Raw genomic sequence first — 18,549 nt, forward strand, 5'->3', positions numbered from 1 at the left:
TAAAAACTGAATTCTCACACACAAACAGACACACATGCAAGCAGCAAGATGTGTGCTCAAATATTCTTGCTGTGGTGCCCCAGAAGACAAGACACATCAGCTACTGAGTCCTCTTCAAACCTTTAGACTTCTATCAGGTGTCAACAACACTGCATGTTTTTTGCAGCTTCAACCCTTAACAAAAAAGGCTTTCAGTACGACGTTAAGTTGCATTACAGTGTAGTGTGTCCTTTGCACCATCAGCATGCCATCTAACACTTGCTGTCACTCGTACATAGATTCCTTTTAGATTTTCCATTGCTGCTGTAAGTCTCATGAGTTGATGTATATATATACACATATATATATATTCTACACACTTTTTTTTTATCTTCAGCTGATTTCTTCTTGTACAGCTCTTCTTTCTTCTTGTAAAGCTCTTCATGAGCTTTAAAAGCTCATGTTCTATTCACACCAATGTAATATTTCACTGACAGACCTCTGTAACATCTCAAACATGCAATTAGGTTCACCTAGATATTTTCCCAAAACCTATATTATCTATATCTTTGCTTTATCCTCGACATTAAGACATCAGCAAAATCTGAGAATCACAGAATATAGGTATGCTTAGATCTGAAAAACTCCCAGCTCCAAACTAATGTATAATCAAAAAGAGAGGTGATAATACCCAGCATATTTCTGTCAGATTGGCAGCCTTTTTTCTCTCTCTGACAAAGCTATTAGAACAACACAAATGCTCTGAACATGGAAAAGAGCACTTTCTGAACACTCATGCAATCTCAAGAATTCTCAAACAGATATCAAAGAAAACTTGCCATAGTACTCACAGCAAATTCATTGAGAAGTTTATATCCCAGAGGAATAAATAAAATCCTTTCTATATTTACCACTAGGAAACTAGTCAAATATGCAGCAACATTCACCTTTGTGTACATCTGTATGCCCAAAGCCAAGGGAACAGAAATTCCACATGTCCAATAAAGTTTTCCATAGGCTTTTTATGTGAGAATCAAAATAGGCCATATATCAGTAACAATCACATTATGCTCACAAATTAAAACCCACAGATTTTACCATGAAAATAAAGTGGGATATGATATTAAATGGTTAAACAAATGTAGAGTATAAGTGGTATATTTTCTAAATCGTTTAAATTCATTTACCTGTAAAGTAAGTATTGGCAGGAAGAGTGGAACTAGCAAATCTGTAATATCCATTTCCTGGGAAACGGATTCCTTTCGTTACTTCTGCACTCAATGTAGCTAAAGATGAATCCATCCTTTCCACCTGGTAGATGGGAGAAGGTCCATTAAGTTCTTCGGGTTCACTCCAGATTATCTTTACCATTGTGCTGTTTATTCCTTCAACACGAGGGGCAGCAAGTTTTCTTGGAGCTGTGCATTAAAAAAAATATTTAGGAATTACAGTGCATACTTGGGAAATTATTTATTATGCATAACAATTATTGCAAAACATCCCACTTCAATTCCTGGCCCTTTTAAGGATAAACAGATATCCACAGAAGCTTTAGAAAAAAAAATACTAAACTTTATAGGAACGTACTCTCAACTTCACAAGAAATACTTTGTGTATTTATTCAAGCTTTGGATAAATGTCTCCAGTATTACATCCAAATTAAAAAATAAAAATAAAAATAAAAATAAATCCATACCCTTTTAGGATCTGAATCAACTTCATCATAAAAAGCATTTTTGTATTCCTTCCTTGATAAGTTTCTCATGCCATACTCAACTGTAACTTGTATGACTTTCAATATTGAATTTGAATAAAAAAACAAAGGAGAATCTGAATGGTTGATTAACTCTTACTACAACTCAGCAGTACAGTACATGACAACACCAGTCTTTTATCAGCAGATAAACTTATCCTAGTCAACAAGAGCAGAGCAGCTATCCATCCACACTACTGAAGCCCCACCAGGATGTTTCCCTCACGGAACACACACAACCTAATAAGATATTATCATACGTTCAGAAAATTATTCAGTCCAAGAAAGTGCTCCCCTCTAACTTTTCTCCACCATCATTGGCACACAGTAAGACTCTAAACAAGATTGTTTCTGTGAACGTATCAATAAAAGATAGCTTTATCTTATTACAATGATCCTCCTACTGATAAAACCAATATGCTAATATTCCATTAAACATTTTGATAAGAGCTGGTCACTCTACAGATGTATTATAAACAGATTTATTTATTTATTTATTTTAATACTGTACAGTAAGCCACTGGAGGGCAGCAAGACCTGTTTGGTTAATGGCACAATGGCCATACAGGTGGAAAAGGAATGGACAACCACTGAAACAGTAAAAGGCATAGTCTGGAGAAGGAGTACAAGAACACTTTACTGTTTATAGAACCTATATCCATCTTATCTTGCCTTTTTCCTTCCCCTTCTCTCTGTGATAAAGAAAAGGATTTAACAACAGAAACTTCATTTGTACCCAGGAAGTGAAATACAATGACAACTTGTAAAAATTACTTGTTCCCATAATGACATAGTAACGAGCAATAAACGCCTCTCAAGAACAATAAAACCTGAATTAAAATATGGGTCTTTGAAATCTGACATTACTTCACAGCACAGCATTGTATATAGGATGAGTTCTTTAGAGAAAAAGAGATTGCTTCATTTACAATGAATTAATAACATCCTTTTAAACATTAGCGCATGTTCAAGATCATTAACATATTTTTCATTTTTCCTATTTGCCTGTAGCATGTTGCTACCTTTTTTCTTTCTTTTTCCTCCCTTCCCCCCAGCTTGATAAATATTCTTCTTGGAGAAAGCAGGGAGTAGAGGAACTGGGAAGCTGCCAATGACACTATGTGCTGTAAATTCCTGCTTAGGCATCATTTATGACTTCACAATCTAATTAGTATCTCACGCTATGTAGAAATTTACAATGTCAAAATTGAAGTAATGCAGCGTGAGGTCATAAGCTTTCCTGCATAAGTAGGGCACAGCACTAATGAATTGTGGTATTAATGCACAAGTTTAAATAGAAAACATGGCTTAACAATCAAAACTTCACCTTCGGAGGGAACTGGTGTACGTCAGCATTTTAAATGTGAACATAAGAGGTTGAGCCCTCCAGTTCAGCTTACTGATGGTAAAACGGAAATGATAAAATTCATTATTTCTAAAATGCATACAGCTAACACTCATGACAATAACTGTATCTTCCTTTAAAGTTTAACATTAATAAACGGCAGTTACTTGGACCATAATTATGGCATCTCTGGTACCCAAACCTGAAGCTTTTATAGGGCTTATGCAATTAACTACTTAAATGCATCGTAACACTTGCTTCTCTGACAGGGAAGTATTGATTTTTTAATCATTTTCAAGTCTCCTCTAGCACAAATAAATGTACTACAGTTACAGTTAATGCACTGTGTACACGCATTAAACACTGGCATGACACAATTTATTATTTTGTGATATATGGAACAGAAACCCAGGCTTTTACAAAGTAACATCCATGCTATAACATTAGTATTTAAACTAAAGCCTCGTTAATGTTTGAGAATTCTTGTGCATCATGACAATGTAATACTATACATAATATGTTATATAAGTTATATAAGAAAACCACTAAAAAACCCAAACTCTTCACAGGAATAGACAGTGCTGAAAATAAATCCTAGCACTAGCCCAGCATGGTACTAAATGCTGAAATTAAAAATACTCAAGACTAAAAGATACACTATACTTTTTCCTAAAGGTGTCACTGTGGTACCTGTAGCTACTTTCTGAAAGATGAATCGACTATAATTTTACCTATTCAATTTTTTTTAGTCACGTTCTGTTAAGACACATCTGTCAAAATAATGAGCGCAATACATTTTGGTGGATTCCAAGTCACATTTTGTATATTTTAATTATGTAGTTTTAATGTCTTGCTATATAATACATATTTAATATATTATAAAGCTAAAACAGTATTTAAAAGCCTATGATTGCTGCATGCCATTGTGTAGCAGAGGGCACAAAAAAGACCAATAAAGACAGATGGTCTATACAGCTTACGTTGAAGTCATATATCTAAATATAGATGTTGCTACACAGGTTATTACAAATAAGCCTTTCCCATGTGTGCATGCACACACATGTACACAAAAATGAAGTTGGTAAGTAAAGAGCAGTTAATTTTGTTTTGTTTGAAATAATATCATTTTAGTTTTAGACTCCAAGACAGATGCCAGCATTTCTCTCTGAACAGATGGTAATTCCATCTAATAGTGCATCTCTGTATTAGTAAGGTCTGTTGTGTATACAAACAGTAATAAACACTAGGTAAGGATCAAAATAAATTTTAATTGTTGACATTAAATTCTGGCAGCTGCGGTTCTAAGGATACAATACTCTTTTCTCAAGTCTGTCAGGTTTACTAATACAACTGCTAAAGCTTTTTCATACTCTGCCAGATTCTTGTCCCAGAAATAACATATTTACCATGTGGTTAAATGTAACAGGCTTACATGTGTTTGAATAAGTACTACTCAGCATACTGTAGGTAGATACTTGTGTACCTTTCTACAGAAGTCCTCAATCAGCCATTCTGAATAGCTCAGAAAGGTAATGGTAACAAAAAGTATACAATTTTTAATTATTGTTCATTTGAATTCAGAATGCATACATACGAATTAAAACAGAAATGTTCAGCAAATTTGAGGGCAAAAACAAAGAAAGCCTGTTTTTTTCATTTTGGAGTTTTCCTTGTAAGTAAAATTACATACCTAGCTAGTGGTCATCCATTTCATTTTTGCTACAAGTTCAGAGGACCCTGAGATTGCCATAGCATTTCTGGCATGATCTTTTTTTTCCCCCGCACTTCAGAATAGCACCAGTCATTTCAATAGTAAAGGAGTTAAGAAATAATCCTTACGTATCCTGACAATATTTTATTTTTTTAGAAAAGTAATTAGAGTCTATTTTGGAACTCTTCACACACACACACACAAAAAAAAAGGAAAGAAAGAAAAGAAGTGAAAAAACCCACCCCAATGGGATTCAAAAGAAAGTTTAATAACACAAATATGCTACACTCATATTTCTTTAAAAATAGATGTAATACACAATATTTTTTAAAAATCATGAAAAATATATTGCTTCCACCATATGGGACAACCAACGACTCACCAACCGATTTAAGATGCAGCATATTGAGCTGACCATATGTTACAGTGCTGTTGAATGGCTGAGTGATTCATGCCCGTCACATTCTAGTATATCAATTAAAGCTCCTTGAAGTCTGCATGATTTGTGTCTCTGTTATTAAACCCTGCTAATTCATCCCACTTACACATCTGTTATAAATCTCTAGGAGTGCTGCATGATTCATGGCAATCTGTGAGCATGGTACAGCAAATTCTTCTCCTTGTAATTAACAGTAAATTGTTTTACTGCCATGCAATGAATTTTTCAGTTATATTGCAAATGAACTCCTAAATGCACGGTTCTTTCCTAAGAACTGACTTATATCATTAGGCAATTAAAAAGTATTGCTTCTAACCAAAAGCTTTTAATCAAGAGAAGTACAAGTTAAACATAGCTTAAAAACCTCGCAAATTCAACACAGAGGAAAAAGAACAAACTAAGCTATTTATGAAGCATAATATGTGTTTAGTAGGAGAGAAGAAGCAAATAACTTTCCAGTCCCTGCTATTGTCCTGAAACTCGAAGAGCAATTTAACCGCAGCTTGAACACTTGGCAAGACAATTTTGAGCAGATACTGTTTATCTCAGAAGTTACCTAAGTCATCTGTTATTACCAAATTTCTCAGATTACTTTACCCTTTTCTAATTGTAAAACAGTGCCTTTATTCTTGAAATAAATAATTGGATAATTAGCCAAGCTGAATCATCAGAGGATTCCAATGCTGTTCAAGTGTTCTTGTCAAAGGTGAAGCAAATTCATTTCAGCTTTGCCTCTGCAGCTTTCTGAAGAGGCTTTGATTTTTTTTTTTCCTGCTACATTCTTGGCAGCAGCCTCAAATTCATGAGTCCATACATCAAGTCAGTAGTTTAACAACAAATGAAATTAAATTCAAAGAAGGGAAACTAATTGAAGGACAGCAACAAAAGTGTTTGGTTTGGTAATGTGCTTTTTAATATGGCATGCCACATTTGCATGATAATTTTTCCTTTTTAGCATGGAGCAGAAAGTGACTAGCTTAATGAGGGATTATTCAAGACAGGAATGAACAAAATGCATTCATAACTAAGAACAAAGATTGTATTATGAAACGGAAACAGGCAACTGCCGAGAAGTAACTGGATGATTGGTTTATGCATTATGAATAAAAAGGTAGAAAAATATTTATATTAGTATTCACTAATGACTATATATACAAGATTGTTGTAATTAAAATTATAAATTAACATATTAAGAGTGCTTGTTTAATCACTTTGGGTCCTACTCACAATGAAGAGACTTATGTACATGCATGCAAAACAATCTGTGTTTTCAGGCCAGCAGCAAATGGCCCTCATATTTCTGTTCTGCAACAAAGGAAAATATACATTACTAATTGCCTGTTTAATGGGTATTTGTGATTTTAAAATTGACGCATAGCATTTTGTAGAAAAACAGTCTGTGACAGGCATAAACAAATGCTGTATTGCCATGTCAAATGGGTTGAGGCTTTTGAAAAGGGCTTGCTCTAGACCTTATTCATGAATGGAAAAAATGGACAAATTACTCAGATTAAAGGGTAATCAAAAAGAAAACGACATCAAGGAGTGTAAGACAGCCCAGAAAGCCCATCAGCATCATTACCCCAGCAAACCCAGAGGCAACTCCAAAGCCACCAATACAACTGCTTGAGAAGTCTGCCAAGAAGCCAGATGCAGCTGGTGCTGGAAGAATATCTTCTACAAATTAGCTTCTGAACCCTGTAATTGCCATCAAAAGCAAAGGATCACTAATACAATGTGCTGGGGTAAATGGTAGCAATCACAAAGCCATACTTTGGTGTCTCTTAAAAAAAAAAGGCTTTTTAAATGAAGTTGGGAAAAAAAAAACTGAAGAAGGGCAAAGGAAAGACGAACTTAATTACAAGAAATAAGCTCAGTCACACAGTGGTTAATGAAACATAGCTGTATAGATTGTTTAAGGCACACTTTGACTGATACTGAGAAGGATAGGATAAGCAATTCTACTGGTCCAAGCAATCACATGGCTAATTCCATCCTGTTGAAACAGCATAAATTGGTGGGAATAAAAAGGTGTTTCTCTGCCTGACTGAAAAATTTGGAAAATATTCATCTTTTGTGTTGGTAAATGCTGCAAAGACTAATGCATGTAATTAATAACTTAACACAAGCACATTGTCAAAAAAATCATTTTTAAGCAACCAGGTCTTCTACTAGTACCAGCTGGTGTAGTTCTTTTGATTTCAAGGTACCAGCTCAGAATCTTACATGAGATAAAAGCAGAGAGCAAAAAAGTGCTTTTGAAAATAAAAGAATACCCTGGGATCTGATAAGAACAGGCTGAATGTCATTCTCAAAAATAAACAGGAATATGAACTAAGAACTTGGAGAAAGGAACAAAGTAAAATTTGTCTCTAGGTGTTAAGATGAAAAATGTATAATTGCAGTCTAGTACTGCTTTCAGTTATATATACGTAGTTCGACTTGACATTCTCATGGTAGCAAATATAAAAATGCAGCTCAAATAAGATTCCAAATTTACCAATGAAGTATTAGAAATAACCTCTTTCTTATCTATCAGCCAAGGCTTTCAGCAGTATCTGCAAAATACTGCAGTACATAAAGAGTATTGAAAATAATGCACGAACTGTGGAATGTGCATCTCTTAATTTAACATTTAAAAGACTGATCAAGAAAATACAAGTATGATTTGAGGCTTTAAAAGCCAACTATTTGTGTATTCATACTTGAACATACCAAAAAGAGGTTCTATTTCTGTCCAGTCACCTTCTCTTTGAGTAACAGGGACAGGTTAATTCTTTTCTTCCATTATCTTAACATACTTGCTTTGATGTTTCATCCTAATACTGCACTACCATGCAACACTGACCTTCCAACACTCTTTACCATCTTGGGAGCTTGTCATGAATCAGGTATACCCATGCAAGTTCTTTTATTCATCACACTTCATTCCCATTCCTTTTCTTAATTTCATATGCATTTGTGACATCTTCCACTCAGCATTATTATAAAATAATTTGTTTCTTATTAATTCTGTTTTGTTTGCTTATTCTCTCCCTCTCCTCACACTCTTCAGATTCAAATGTCATCATTTACCACCTTTTACATATACCGTGGGTGACCATATCAGTGAGGAGGAGATTTTTTGTCAGTCTGACAGACACAGGGATGTATGGCTGATATTAGGTTTCTTTCATCCTCCTCCTGCAAAGCTACTCATGAGATAAACCTGGTACAGACACCTATATTGCACCAGATTAGAAGGGATCTACTTGTTAAAATAATCTAGAATCAAACATAACCAATTTTACTCAAAAAGACTTTTCACTGAAAAATCAGCATACTGTTGTTGATGCTTCTGCTCTCTTCAGTCTTAGCCTTACATTCTGCTCCAGACTGCGGAAGTCTCTTTTGTCTTTTATATCCTCTCTCAAAACCTCTAGAAACAAAAATGCTGAGCAAAAATAATGGTTTAATGCCATTGTTTCTGCCATCATTTTTATCGTGCTATATTGCCAGAGAAAAAGAAGAATGCTAGATTTTGAAGGCTGTCTTTTTACACAGCTAGTCTTCAAATTAACCTAATGGATATGAACAAAGCTTAAGAAGTACTTGAAACTTCTAGGCATTGGCAGTTCTAAAAGCAAGGCCCTTGCTAATATACCTCACTTGGACATGTCAAAATTACAGCCAAGTGAGGCACTCAAGGCACCCAGTGATATAAATGCTCCATATAATAAATCAGAATACTCCACACATGGAAGGGTTAGAGATGGTTTTCCATTCTCCTCCTCAACATCAGAGAAAAATTAGTATAATTAAGTATAACCTCTAGCCCAACTTGGAACACAATTCAAAGCTCCTGGATTGTTAAGGTGCAAGGGGACCATTATGATGGAGCACATTTCAGTTGAGACTTCCTCCAAAAAGTTCCCCGTGCCAGGGCATGGAGGGGGAGTGGCGCACAGCCAGGGAGACTGTCTGTGTGCCAGGGAGACATTCCTTCACAAAACAGAGCTCCTCAACAGTCCTAGAAAGGCAATTTTAATTTCATTTTGCATCATTTAGTGACACAAAAGGATATTAATGGACCAAGATTCGATCATCTATTTTTACAAATGATGGGACTGGCTTCTCCTAACTTTGTTGCAAGTTTGTTCCAAGTTTTGAACATGCTCTGATCTACAGTCATCACATAAGTAGTGTCTCTTTTAAATTTTCTGTGAAAACACAGTTTCACTATGCTTCCCAAAATGGAACATGCACACAAAAACCTGGAGATTATTAACTAATTTTCCCCAGAAATAAAAAATGCAAATGATGAAAGATAAAATGGCATGTATAATTTAAGTGTTTTACTTTTAAATTTGTTAAAATTTAAGACATTCCTTTAACATGTTTTAAAAAGACAAAAGGAAACCACTACAAGACTCTGCTTTCAAGGCCTACAAAGGTAAGCAGGAAAAGGCTATGCTGCAAAATAGCTAAAAAATTAGGATGTGTTTGTTATTCTATTCTGTATTCTCCTGTCTTCTTTAATGTGATAGGTCTCTAAACATTAACACAACCAGGGAGTAGATAGTCATAAACAAGCTGTCAAGCATAACTAAGCTATTGTTTCTGATTCTTTTAATAAATGCATAAATGCAAAATTGGATCGTTTGTAGTAATAAGGTGTGCCATTTAGGTCACATTTGTTTCCACGGTTATCAGCACAGACTGGAACTCTGTTCCTTGCATGGCTATATGCAATGGATAAAGTCATACTCATACAAGTACAAGACTCTGATGGTCAGCTTGAAATTTTACAAGGCTGCAGTATGAAGAAACAAATTTTGACACCACCAATTCAGGAAGAGAGAAAAGAGAGCGATCTTTACCCACAGAAACACAAAGCTAAATGGTGAATCAAGGAACACGTCAAGAGGCATCTCCTCTTGAGAACAAAAGGAAAGGCAATTAAATAAATGGATCAAGAACACAGGGCATACTAGAGGTGTTATCTCAATAGCTTAAATTCCACTTCAGTTCGTGTATATAAACCTAGCTATTTACTGGCTCTGGGTAACTCCTTATTCCCTGTCTGGAAGCTCCTATATCTCTTCACTGATTACGCAGAGGAGCTTTGATGGAATTCAGGCAACTCAAATACAGCCCAGGGAGCAAATGAAAACATTCTGCACATCAGAAATTTTCAGATTTTTTTTTTCTATGGGAGACCAAATTACAGAAGAGAGGTAATTTCAAAGATCATCATCACAACATCCATATAACAACACTAATTACTAACTGAAAATGTTAATATTGTGAAAGTAATGAATCTGTTTTAAGTGGCTATACAAAAGAAAACCACAATATTAAGTAGTCTGCAGGTATGTCACGTACCATGCATTTTGAGCTTATACTTATAGTAGTAAAGATCGATACTAACTACCTCATTGCATGAAAAGACTTTTGAAGCTGATTTTCATAACAATTTCTGTCTCAAAACCCTCTTGATCCTTGGATGTCTAAGAAGTGATTTCATACCAGTCTTTTCTTCAAAGTAAATGCAGGCTTCCTCCATCTCTGTTCTATATCAATGCTTATTTTATTTTAAATTTGTAGAAAGTTAGTATCTTTGAAATCCTTGATGTGTGGTTGAAATTAGCTCAAACTGAAAATTTATTAAGGTGTACAGACACAAATATGCATCTTCTTAATTATCGTTTTCTTAGGCAAGTTTAAGCATACATATCTACAAAATATCTTAAATCTCAGGGGTTAAATAAACATTTTCAAAAGAACAGACCCAAAGCGTGGATCTCACCTCCAATTTAGACACACAAATGTACTATGTACCTATGTTAGTCATGCATAAAAACCGTGCAACTCTCCCTTCAGGGGTTGACCAAGGCATTACATAGTACTTACACTTTGCATGCTCTGTTATGTAAATGTGACACACACTAAAAAAATGAACAATAAATGAACAATTTAGCATCATAAATGAAGGAATGGGCTCAGCAACACTTATGAACAGTTACAGCTTAAATAAATGTGAATATATAGAGACATTCATAACTTGCAACTGAGAGAGCAGAACACAAATCCTGTTGCCATAATGTAATAATGTAACTTAAACGTTCGCTGAAAATGTTTTGTTTTTAATCTGTCAAGATAAACAAATAATAATTAAGCAAGTCACATTTTATTAATACAACACCTATCCCTGTCACTGTGCATCAAACTATGATCATCTTAATGGCATTCATTAGTAAACTGTGTGTTAGCTTTGCACTTTAATACAGATTGTTTCCTTACCAGCTGCCAAGGTTTGCCCCATTCCTGGATCACTGGTAACACAACCAATTTGATTGCAGAGAGTAATAGTAAAGTTGTATGTCCTGTATGGTTTTAACCCTGTTGCTACATAGGAAAGCTCATGAGCCTCAGCTATATGCAAAACCTACAAAGCAGATTGAAATATAAAAGTTGGTTAATAATATTTTCCTTCCTATTAATCAATGACATATTCACTAATAAGAAACTTGTCTCTGAATTTGCAGATTCCTTCATTTAGATGTGGAAAAGCTTGCAAGGACCAATTGAGGGAGAGGATTATTTTGGAGAATCTCAACAAGCTAGGATTTAAATGAAAACACTTCCCATCACACTGTTTTATGAGGTAATAAGCCAGTCCCTGAGTGGATGAATGGGGAAACAAAGTTATTGCCTCGTAAAACTGTGTGGTGGTGCAGTTATCACTACTAACTGTGCAGCTACAACCCAGATGACGAGGATCACACTATTAAGTGGTGAAATCTGACCACCACTGAATGAATGACGTGATTAGGAGGCATTAGAAGGAATGGGAATAACTAACACCTACAGACATTTGAATTTGTTTCATGTTAATGTTATTTCAAGCTATCAGATAGAGGGGAAGATGTTATCTTTTCTATAACTTCTTTATCAGATGGTTATTTAAATGAAAAATCTCACAAGCCTGTGACCAGAAGCAATTCACAAACAAATATATATTGTTACAACAGCTACAGGAGGTAGGTAATCAGTGTTATTCCCATTATATAGACAAACAAGTTGAGGCCCATCTGTGGTACCACTGAAAGCCAAAATTCAGTTGTGAAGTGAGAAATACAGCATCAGAGCATCAGATCCACTCCTACACTCTGATTGTATATGATAACTCTTTGCCCATTCCTAAGGTTTTAGATTACTATTACTACCATGGTATTTGTTTGCCAAACCCAGTCATTCAAAAATTACAACTGTATTTAAAAATCACGTTTAGATATTATAAAGTAATTTTTCTGCTATTTTAGGTTTCCCCAATCCAAAGACTTGTCCATTATCCAGGAGTCCAGACAATTATCTTTTTAATGTAGGTGTAAATTCCTCCAAACAACATGCCTTTAAGCATATCAGCAAATACAACAATAACACAGAATCAGACCATGCAAAGATCAAGACAATTTAAATGTTGTTGATCAATCTGATTCCTCCCTATTTTGAATCTGACCCACCACTGAAAACAAGTCATCTCAGGAATAAAACTTTAAACCTAAAAGTAACGTATAAACATTACAGAACAGTCAAGATGAAGTGATGAGTAAAAAACTTAGATCAGGAGATATACAGAAAATCAGTCAAATAATTCACTACAACATCAAGAAGGACATCAGACTTTATCAATTTTCCTATTACAATTTAGGAAAAACTTATTGTAAAAATACTACCTGGGAATATGGTGGCAAGAACCTTTGCTCAGTTATCAAACTGATGCTGTATCCCATCACTTCTCCTCTTGATAAATTATCTTCAGGTTTTTCCCATGACACATTGAGGGAATATGGTGAAAGAGGGAATACTGAAGGAGCTGGCATGAACACTGGGGCTGAAATCAAATTAATACAAAAACATATATAAAATTACGCAAATTATAATGCCACATTTCACACAGTATTTTTAAAACACCATTTCAGGCAGTCTTTTCCAATTTGATTCTTTTTTAACTATGTTTTCAAGCCTAACTGGAATTTGCTCACTATTTTGATAGTGCATAAAAAGTACATCATTCTCTTTTTTTCTACTCTCTCCATGAATGGAGAACAAAACTCTGCCCATGTCTTAAAAGAAATCCTAATTGACAATAAAGTCTTAAACTCTGCAGCAGGTAGAAAATACATACAAATGAAAAACTCTTGAAGAAAAACTTCATGCAACCTGGGAAAAAACTGATAAAAGCAAAAAGTGTTCAATACTTCAGCATCTTAAAAGCAATTTTGTTTGCTAGGCCAGTTTGAAATTAACATGTCTCTCACTTCTAACAAAACAGTTCCCTTGTCTTCCATAGCTAAATCTGTAAAAGGATTGTTTGCACCACAGTTAAATCCCCACCTGATTACTCTGTAATAATAGGATACAGCACTTCTGTTACGTACAAACAACCACACTAATGGACCACTTTCCAAATACAATTTAACACTTTTATAACATACAGTATTTAAGAACAGATAAGCACAAAGACTCATTTTGAAAAGGGAATTATTTTAGCCAGCAGGTTTTCAGGTTCGGGCTATGATTTTCAATCAAGCTTTTAGCAAACAAAAGCATCAGTGATGTAACTGAGATGTTTAGTTGCAAAACAGAGGCTGTATCAGACTAAAAACCATACATTTCTGGTGTAAGCATTGAAATAAGTAACTGTTATTTCAGAATAATATGCCAAATGGAAAGCTTTTTTGAAAATTTGATCAGTGGGGTCAGAAGAGCTGTTGTGATCTGATTCTTAAAATTTCTCAAAAAGAAATGGTTCATATTATGATAGTTGGCCTGTATAAAACCATATGAAAAGTTTCAAATGCTATACTCCTTAAAAAGTGACCATTTTAAGTTCTGGAAAAAAAATAAATAAAAATTAAAAACCCACCACCTTTCTAAATTATCAAAGACTCATTTCAGAAGAACTCACTTGAACCTCTTTCCTGTACCTTCTTGGACAACATTCCTATTCACACCAACTGTTAATATATTTGTGATTAAACCAATTTTATTTATTTTTAATTTTTTTTCTCCCTTTAAAGGGCATATAAATAACAACTGGGAAAACAGTAGAGAGTTCAAACACTTCTTGGTAGATTTTACATCTTGTAGTCTTGAAATTTTTAAGTGACAGATTTCTTTCTTTAGCAATATGATATTATGTTGAAGAAAATATTTTGGCTGAACATGCTAGGTTATGAGATAAAATGACCTTTTTTTTATTTAGTAAAAAACAAGATTTTCTCCCTATTTGAATTACTAATGAACACATTTTAATAATAATAAAAAAAACTTTAAGAATATATTCTAATTTATTTTATCCTTTAATTTTCAATGAACAAATTTAAACCACTATTTACCAGCCTCAGCTGTTCGTCCTGATATCCAGTCTGAAGATGTGCTACCTGCCATGTTTACTGCTAGCACATAAAATTCATATTCTGTGAATGGCTCAAGATCAGTGACTGTGGTACTGGTCTGCGGTGGAGCCAAGGCATTTTCATTAGCAGACTCCAGAACTGGTTGAGGGCTGAGCCATCCACTGCTTTGGAAAACACGAATTTCAGGAGTAAGAAAGTTCCCAAATGATTTTCTCATGTAAAGTTCATATCTTATAATTATACCTAGAGGGAGAGGGAAAAAAAAAAGAAAAGGCCAAAAAATTTATTGCATTTAAGCTATTTCTGGAATACTACTAAATTACTAACACCAAAACAACAGTACATTTAAAATCCTAACAATCTGTCAACATAATAAAAAATATAGCATAAGAAGTTTACTAATCTGTGTAGTTATCAACCAAATATTCATTTTGCCATTTCTTGCATTACACTGTTTATTTTCACCTCCATACAATTTTGGGATTTGATAACAAACACCTGAACCAAAGGGACATTTTCAAATTTATTTATTTATTTATTTATTTTTTACACAATGGATAGGGGACTTTTTTTTTGAGTGAGAATTAAATACTAATATTTCAGAAACAACTACTGGATAGTGTGTACATACATAGATCTGTGTGTGAGAGAGGGAGTCCATCAGAGTAAACCTATTATGCACACGGAAAGGTCTCAGCACTTTGGAAACAAAAATGGCTTCACCATTGCAGTATGAAGAGATACATGACCTAGGCATGATCGCGGAAACAGTTTAGCTCCACAGAGTGCAAGAGTGCTAACTAGAGATTTCCAAAATAAAAGAGATGAGACATATTGAAGACAGGAGATAAAGTTAATTATCATATAATGCATATATTTGGGGCTGTAACCATGCACTGAAACAGAAAGGCAGCTTAGGAGAAAAAACTTCTCCTAAAGATAAACTTCTAAAAACTTCTCGTTTGTCATTTGCAAACTCCAGGAAATGTAACCAGAAATGAAATTTAAGAGAATTGCATAAAACTTCCTGTTGTACTGGCAATTACACATAAGTAATTGCTATGAAGGAAACCATGAACAATATATGCTACACATTGAGGCACAAGTATTGACAGATATTTTCATGGCCTGTATTATAGGAACGGCACTTCTAAAAACTTAGAGGCATTCTCGTGCAGGCATTCATCCTGTCTCACCTGGTAATAGCTAGCAAAGATGTTCATAGAGAACGCTAAGCTCCCAATACACGCCTGCTCATTTTGGGAATGGAGAAATAGGCTCATTTTGTGAAAAGATAAAAAGGCTTGGTTTAGAATGCACAAACATTAGTGCTTGTAAGTGCAAGATCACAAAGCTCAATGGCATGTATATCAAGAGATAAACTGTTTACCAGTAAAATTTGTGGCATCACAAAAGTATCCTACAACAGCTGTGTTCTCAGATTCAAAAACCTAAAATATTATTAGGCAAGTTAGACCAGCAACTCTTGGCAATAGCGTAATCCCTAACAAAGTTACGCTGGTAATGGAATTAGTTACAACACATGACGAATGGTTTTAAAAGGGGATTTATCTGTTAATTTTTAGATTCTTTTCATAACTATTGCCTGCTTATTTATGCTTTATACAGCAATATCACCACATCTGTCTGAACAAGCCTGTTTGGCAAATTAGGAAAAAATTAATTTTACAGTAAATGTTTAATTATAAATGTGATTTTTTGATGCAGCAGATGCCACTAAGGGCTAAATGCTGAATCTAAGGGCTAAATCCTGAATCCGGTACATCAGTGTTCTGGACTCCAAAATAACAAAACAGACTGCAAGACTACATTTAGTGGTGTCAGGCAAATTCAGATGATTCCTTACTTTATTCTCAGTTTCTGTCCCACAGCTAAGGATATTCTAATCAAATTGGAGAAAAATACTGATTTTTCTTTGCAAAATTTTTGATTTATGAAAATAAATGCATGTCCTACCATTTGGTTTCTCAGGTGGTGACCATTCCACAGACAGTTCTGTAGAGCTGAAGGTTTTTATCACCGGTGGGAGCAGCCCTTCCGGAGGAGCTTGTGCAGTAATTACTGTCACTGGCTGGCCCTTTAAGCAACCTCCAGAAGTACAAGCTTGCACAGAAAAAACATACTTTGTAAATGGCATGAGATTCCAAATAATTGCTGAAGTTTTTAAGCCTTCATACTGGCCACAAGGCTGAAGATCAACCAAGCCAGTACATGTCAAAATATATTTCTCTATGGGCCCAGAGTCATTTGATGGGGCTGTCCAGTAAAGTAAAACAGAGTGGTGACTAACAGGAAAGACTGGAGTTAAATTCAAACTTCCTGTAGGTGTCCCAGACTTTGTTCTGTATGTCACTGAGGCACTTCTAGTAGAACCATGAATGTTGCTGGCTTGGATGTAGTAGGAATAGAAGGTATATGGAGATAAGGTGGTATCGATGAAGGTCTGAATACCTAAAACAAACAGGTGAGAAGAAAATTTTATCAGTCTAACACATTTTTAAAAAATCTGACTTTGTATACTTAGTACAATTATCTTATTATTCATCCTTTGCTTGGAAATAATGATTTCAAATGTAAATCAGCATCAATATTAGTGGAGCTGATATAGAAAAAAAAATCTATGAATTTTCACACCTCTTTTTTTCATTTATTTCATAGAATAAAACCAAATCTTTGACCTTTCTATGTGTTCATGTCCTCACTTCTAAAATAGTGCTTAATAGTTCATTTGTAAAGCACTTGATCTTGGATGAAGAATGAAACAGAAGTGCAAATACTTATTAAAAAGGTCTGAAGCCTGTATTTACCTTCCTCACCTCTCACTTTCCATTACTTTAGATAGCTTTTTCGCTGCCATGACCACGAATACCTCTCGGGTATATCCTAGAAGCAGCTATGCATCTTAAACTATGTCCAGCCATGGCACAATATGAATTTATATACAACTAATATCATACATAGTTTTGGTTTAAGAAACAGTGAACAGTATATTATATGCTAGAGCATGGATACTCTTAAAACTTCTTCAAAGCAAATGGAGAGGACACATCTATTTCTAAGTCCTCTCTGTACACCTGCACAAGCAAGACAGCCCTAAGTACAACTTAAAGACCGCCACAGAATAATCTGTATTGCTAGATATTCAGTCTTTGGCATTCTAGTACAAAAGCAGCAGCCCAGTAATTGCTTAAAGCACTTCAACTACACACAATGATCACAAACTTGTCAATGGAGTTCAGCAGTAAAGGGACTGGGTAATCTCATCTTCTAGTCCTTTAAACCCTGGTACTTTAGCCAAGGTTCCAAAAATGGCTCTGCCAACAGCAGTAATGGTTTTTGCAATATCTGTGTGCATTACGAGACATTGGATTGAAACCAGCAAGTTTTTTCAGTGCCAATGAACAACTGATAACTAGATGGTAAGTTTTATTTCAATAGGAATATAGGCTAGATAAAAATAAACAAAATAAAAAATAAAAATAAAGCTAGAACCTGTGTGACTTGGAGTTAGAATCTTAAGTACCCTTGCTATTTTTCCCCCACATTTTTGAGCAAGTATTTCACTTTAGCCTTAAGACAGACTGGTATCTACTGAGCCTCTGGTTTCTGAGAGCAGTTAGCAAAACAGTGTTTTAACTGGGCATTTTGCAATAGTATCAGCCAGATCTCCAGTACAATTTAGAGGATTATTCTTATTTTTTCCTTGGAAAGTTCATTGTTTCGATAAAACTCTCATTTAGTCATAAGGTAACATTCATTATTCTGTTGCATTCACAGGATATATCGTAAGCATTATAAATTCTACACTATACTGAGAAAAAAGTAATAAACTAATTTTTCTTAAAATAAAAAAAAGTTCTGATGGCATTAACAAAGTATTTTTGGCATTCAAAGGCC

General features: G+C 34.7%; 1 protein-coding gene across 4 annotated transcripts in view; it reads right to left on the minus strand.

Annotated features, from left to right (window-relative positions):
- USH2A (usherin) overlaps positions 1–18,549 on the minus strand; it is a 419,834-nt gene that overhangs the window by 296,010 nt on the left and 105,275 nt on the right. For all 4 annotated transcript variants that reach the window (XM_080585038.1, XM_080585039.1, XM_080585040.1 and 1 more), the window contains exons 17-21: positions 16,609–17,103; positions 14,611–14,874; positions 12,946–13,103; positions 11,510–11,654; positions 1,167–1,397 (exon numbers count right to left, since the gene is read on the minus strand). In XM_080585038.1, the coding sequence (XP_080441164.1) occupies positions 1,167–1,397; positions 11,510–11,654; positions 12,946–13,103; positions 14,611–14,874; positions 16,609–17,103 (1,293 nt within the window). The remainder of the gene's footprint in view (positions 1–1,166; positions 1,398–11,509; positions 11,655–12,945; positions 13,104–14,610; positions 14,875–16,608; positions 17,104–18,549) is intronic.

This window comes from Anser brachyrhynchus, assembly GCF_964034855.1.
Source record: "Anser brachyrhynchus genome assembly, chromosome: 3".
Taxonomy (NCBI): domain Eukaryota; kingdom Metazoa; phylum Chordata; class Aves; order Anseriformes; family Anatidae; genus Anser; species Anser brachyrhynchus.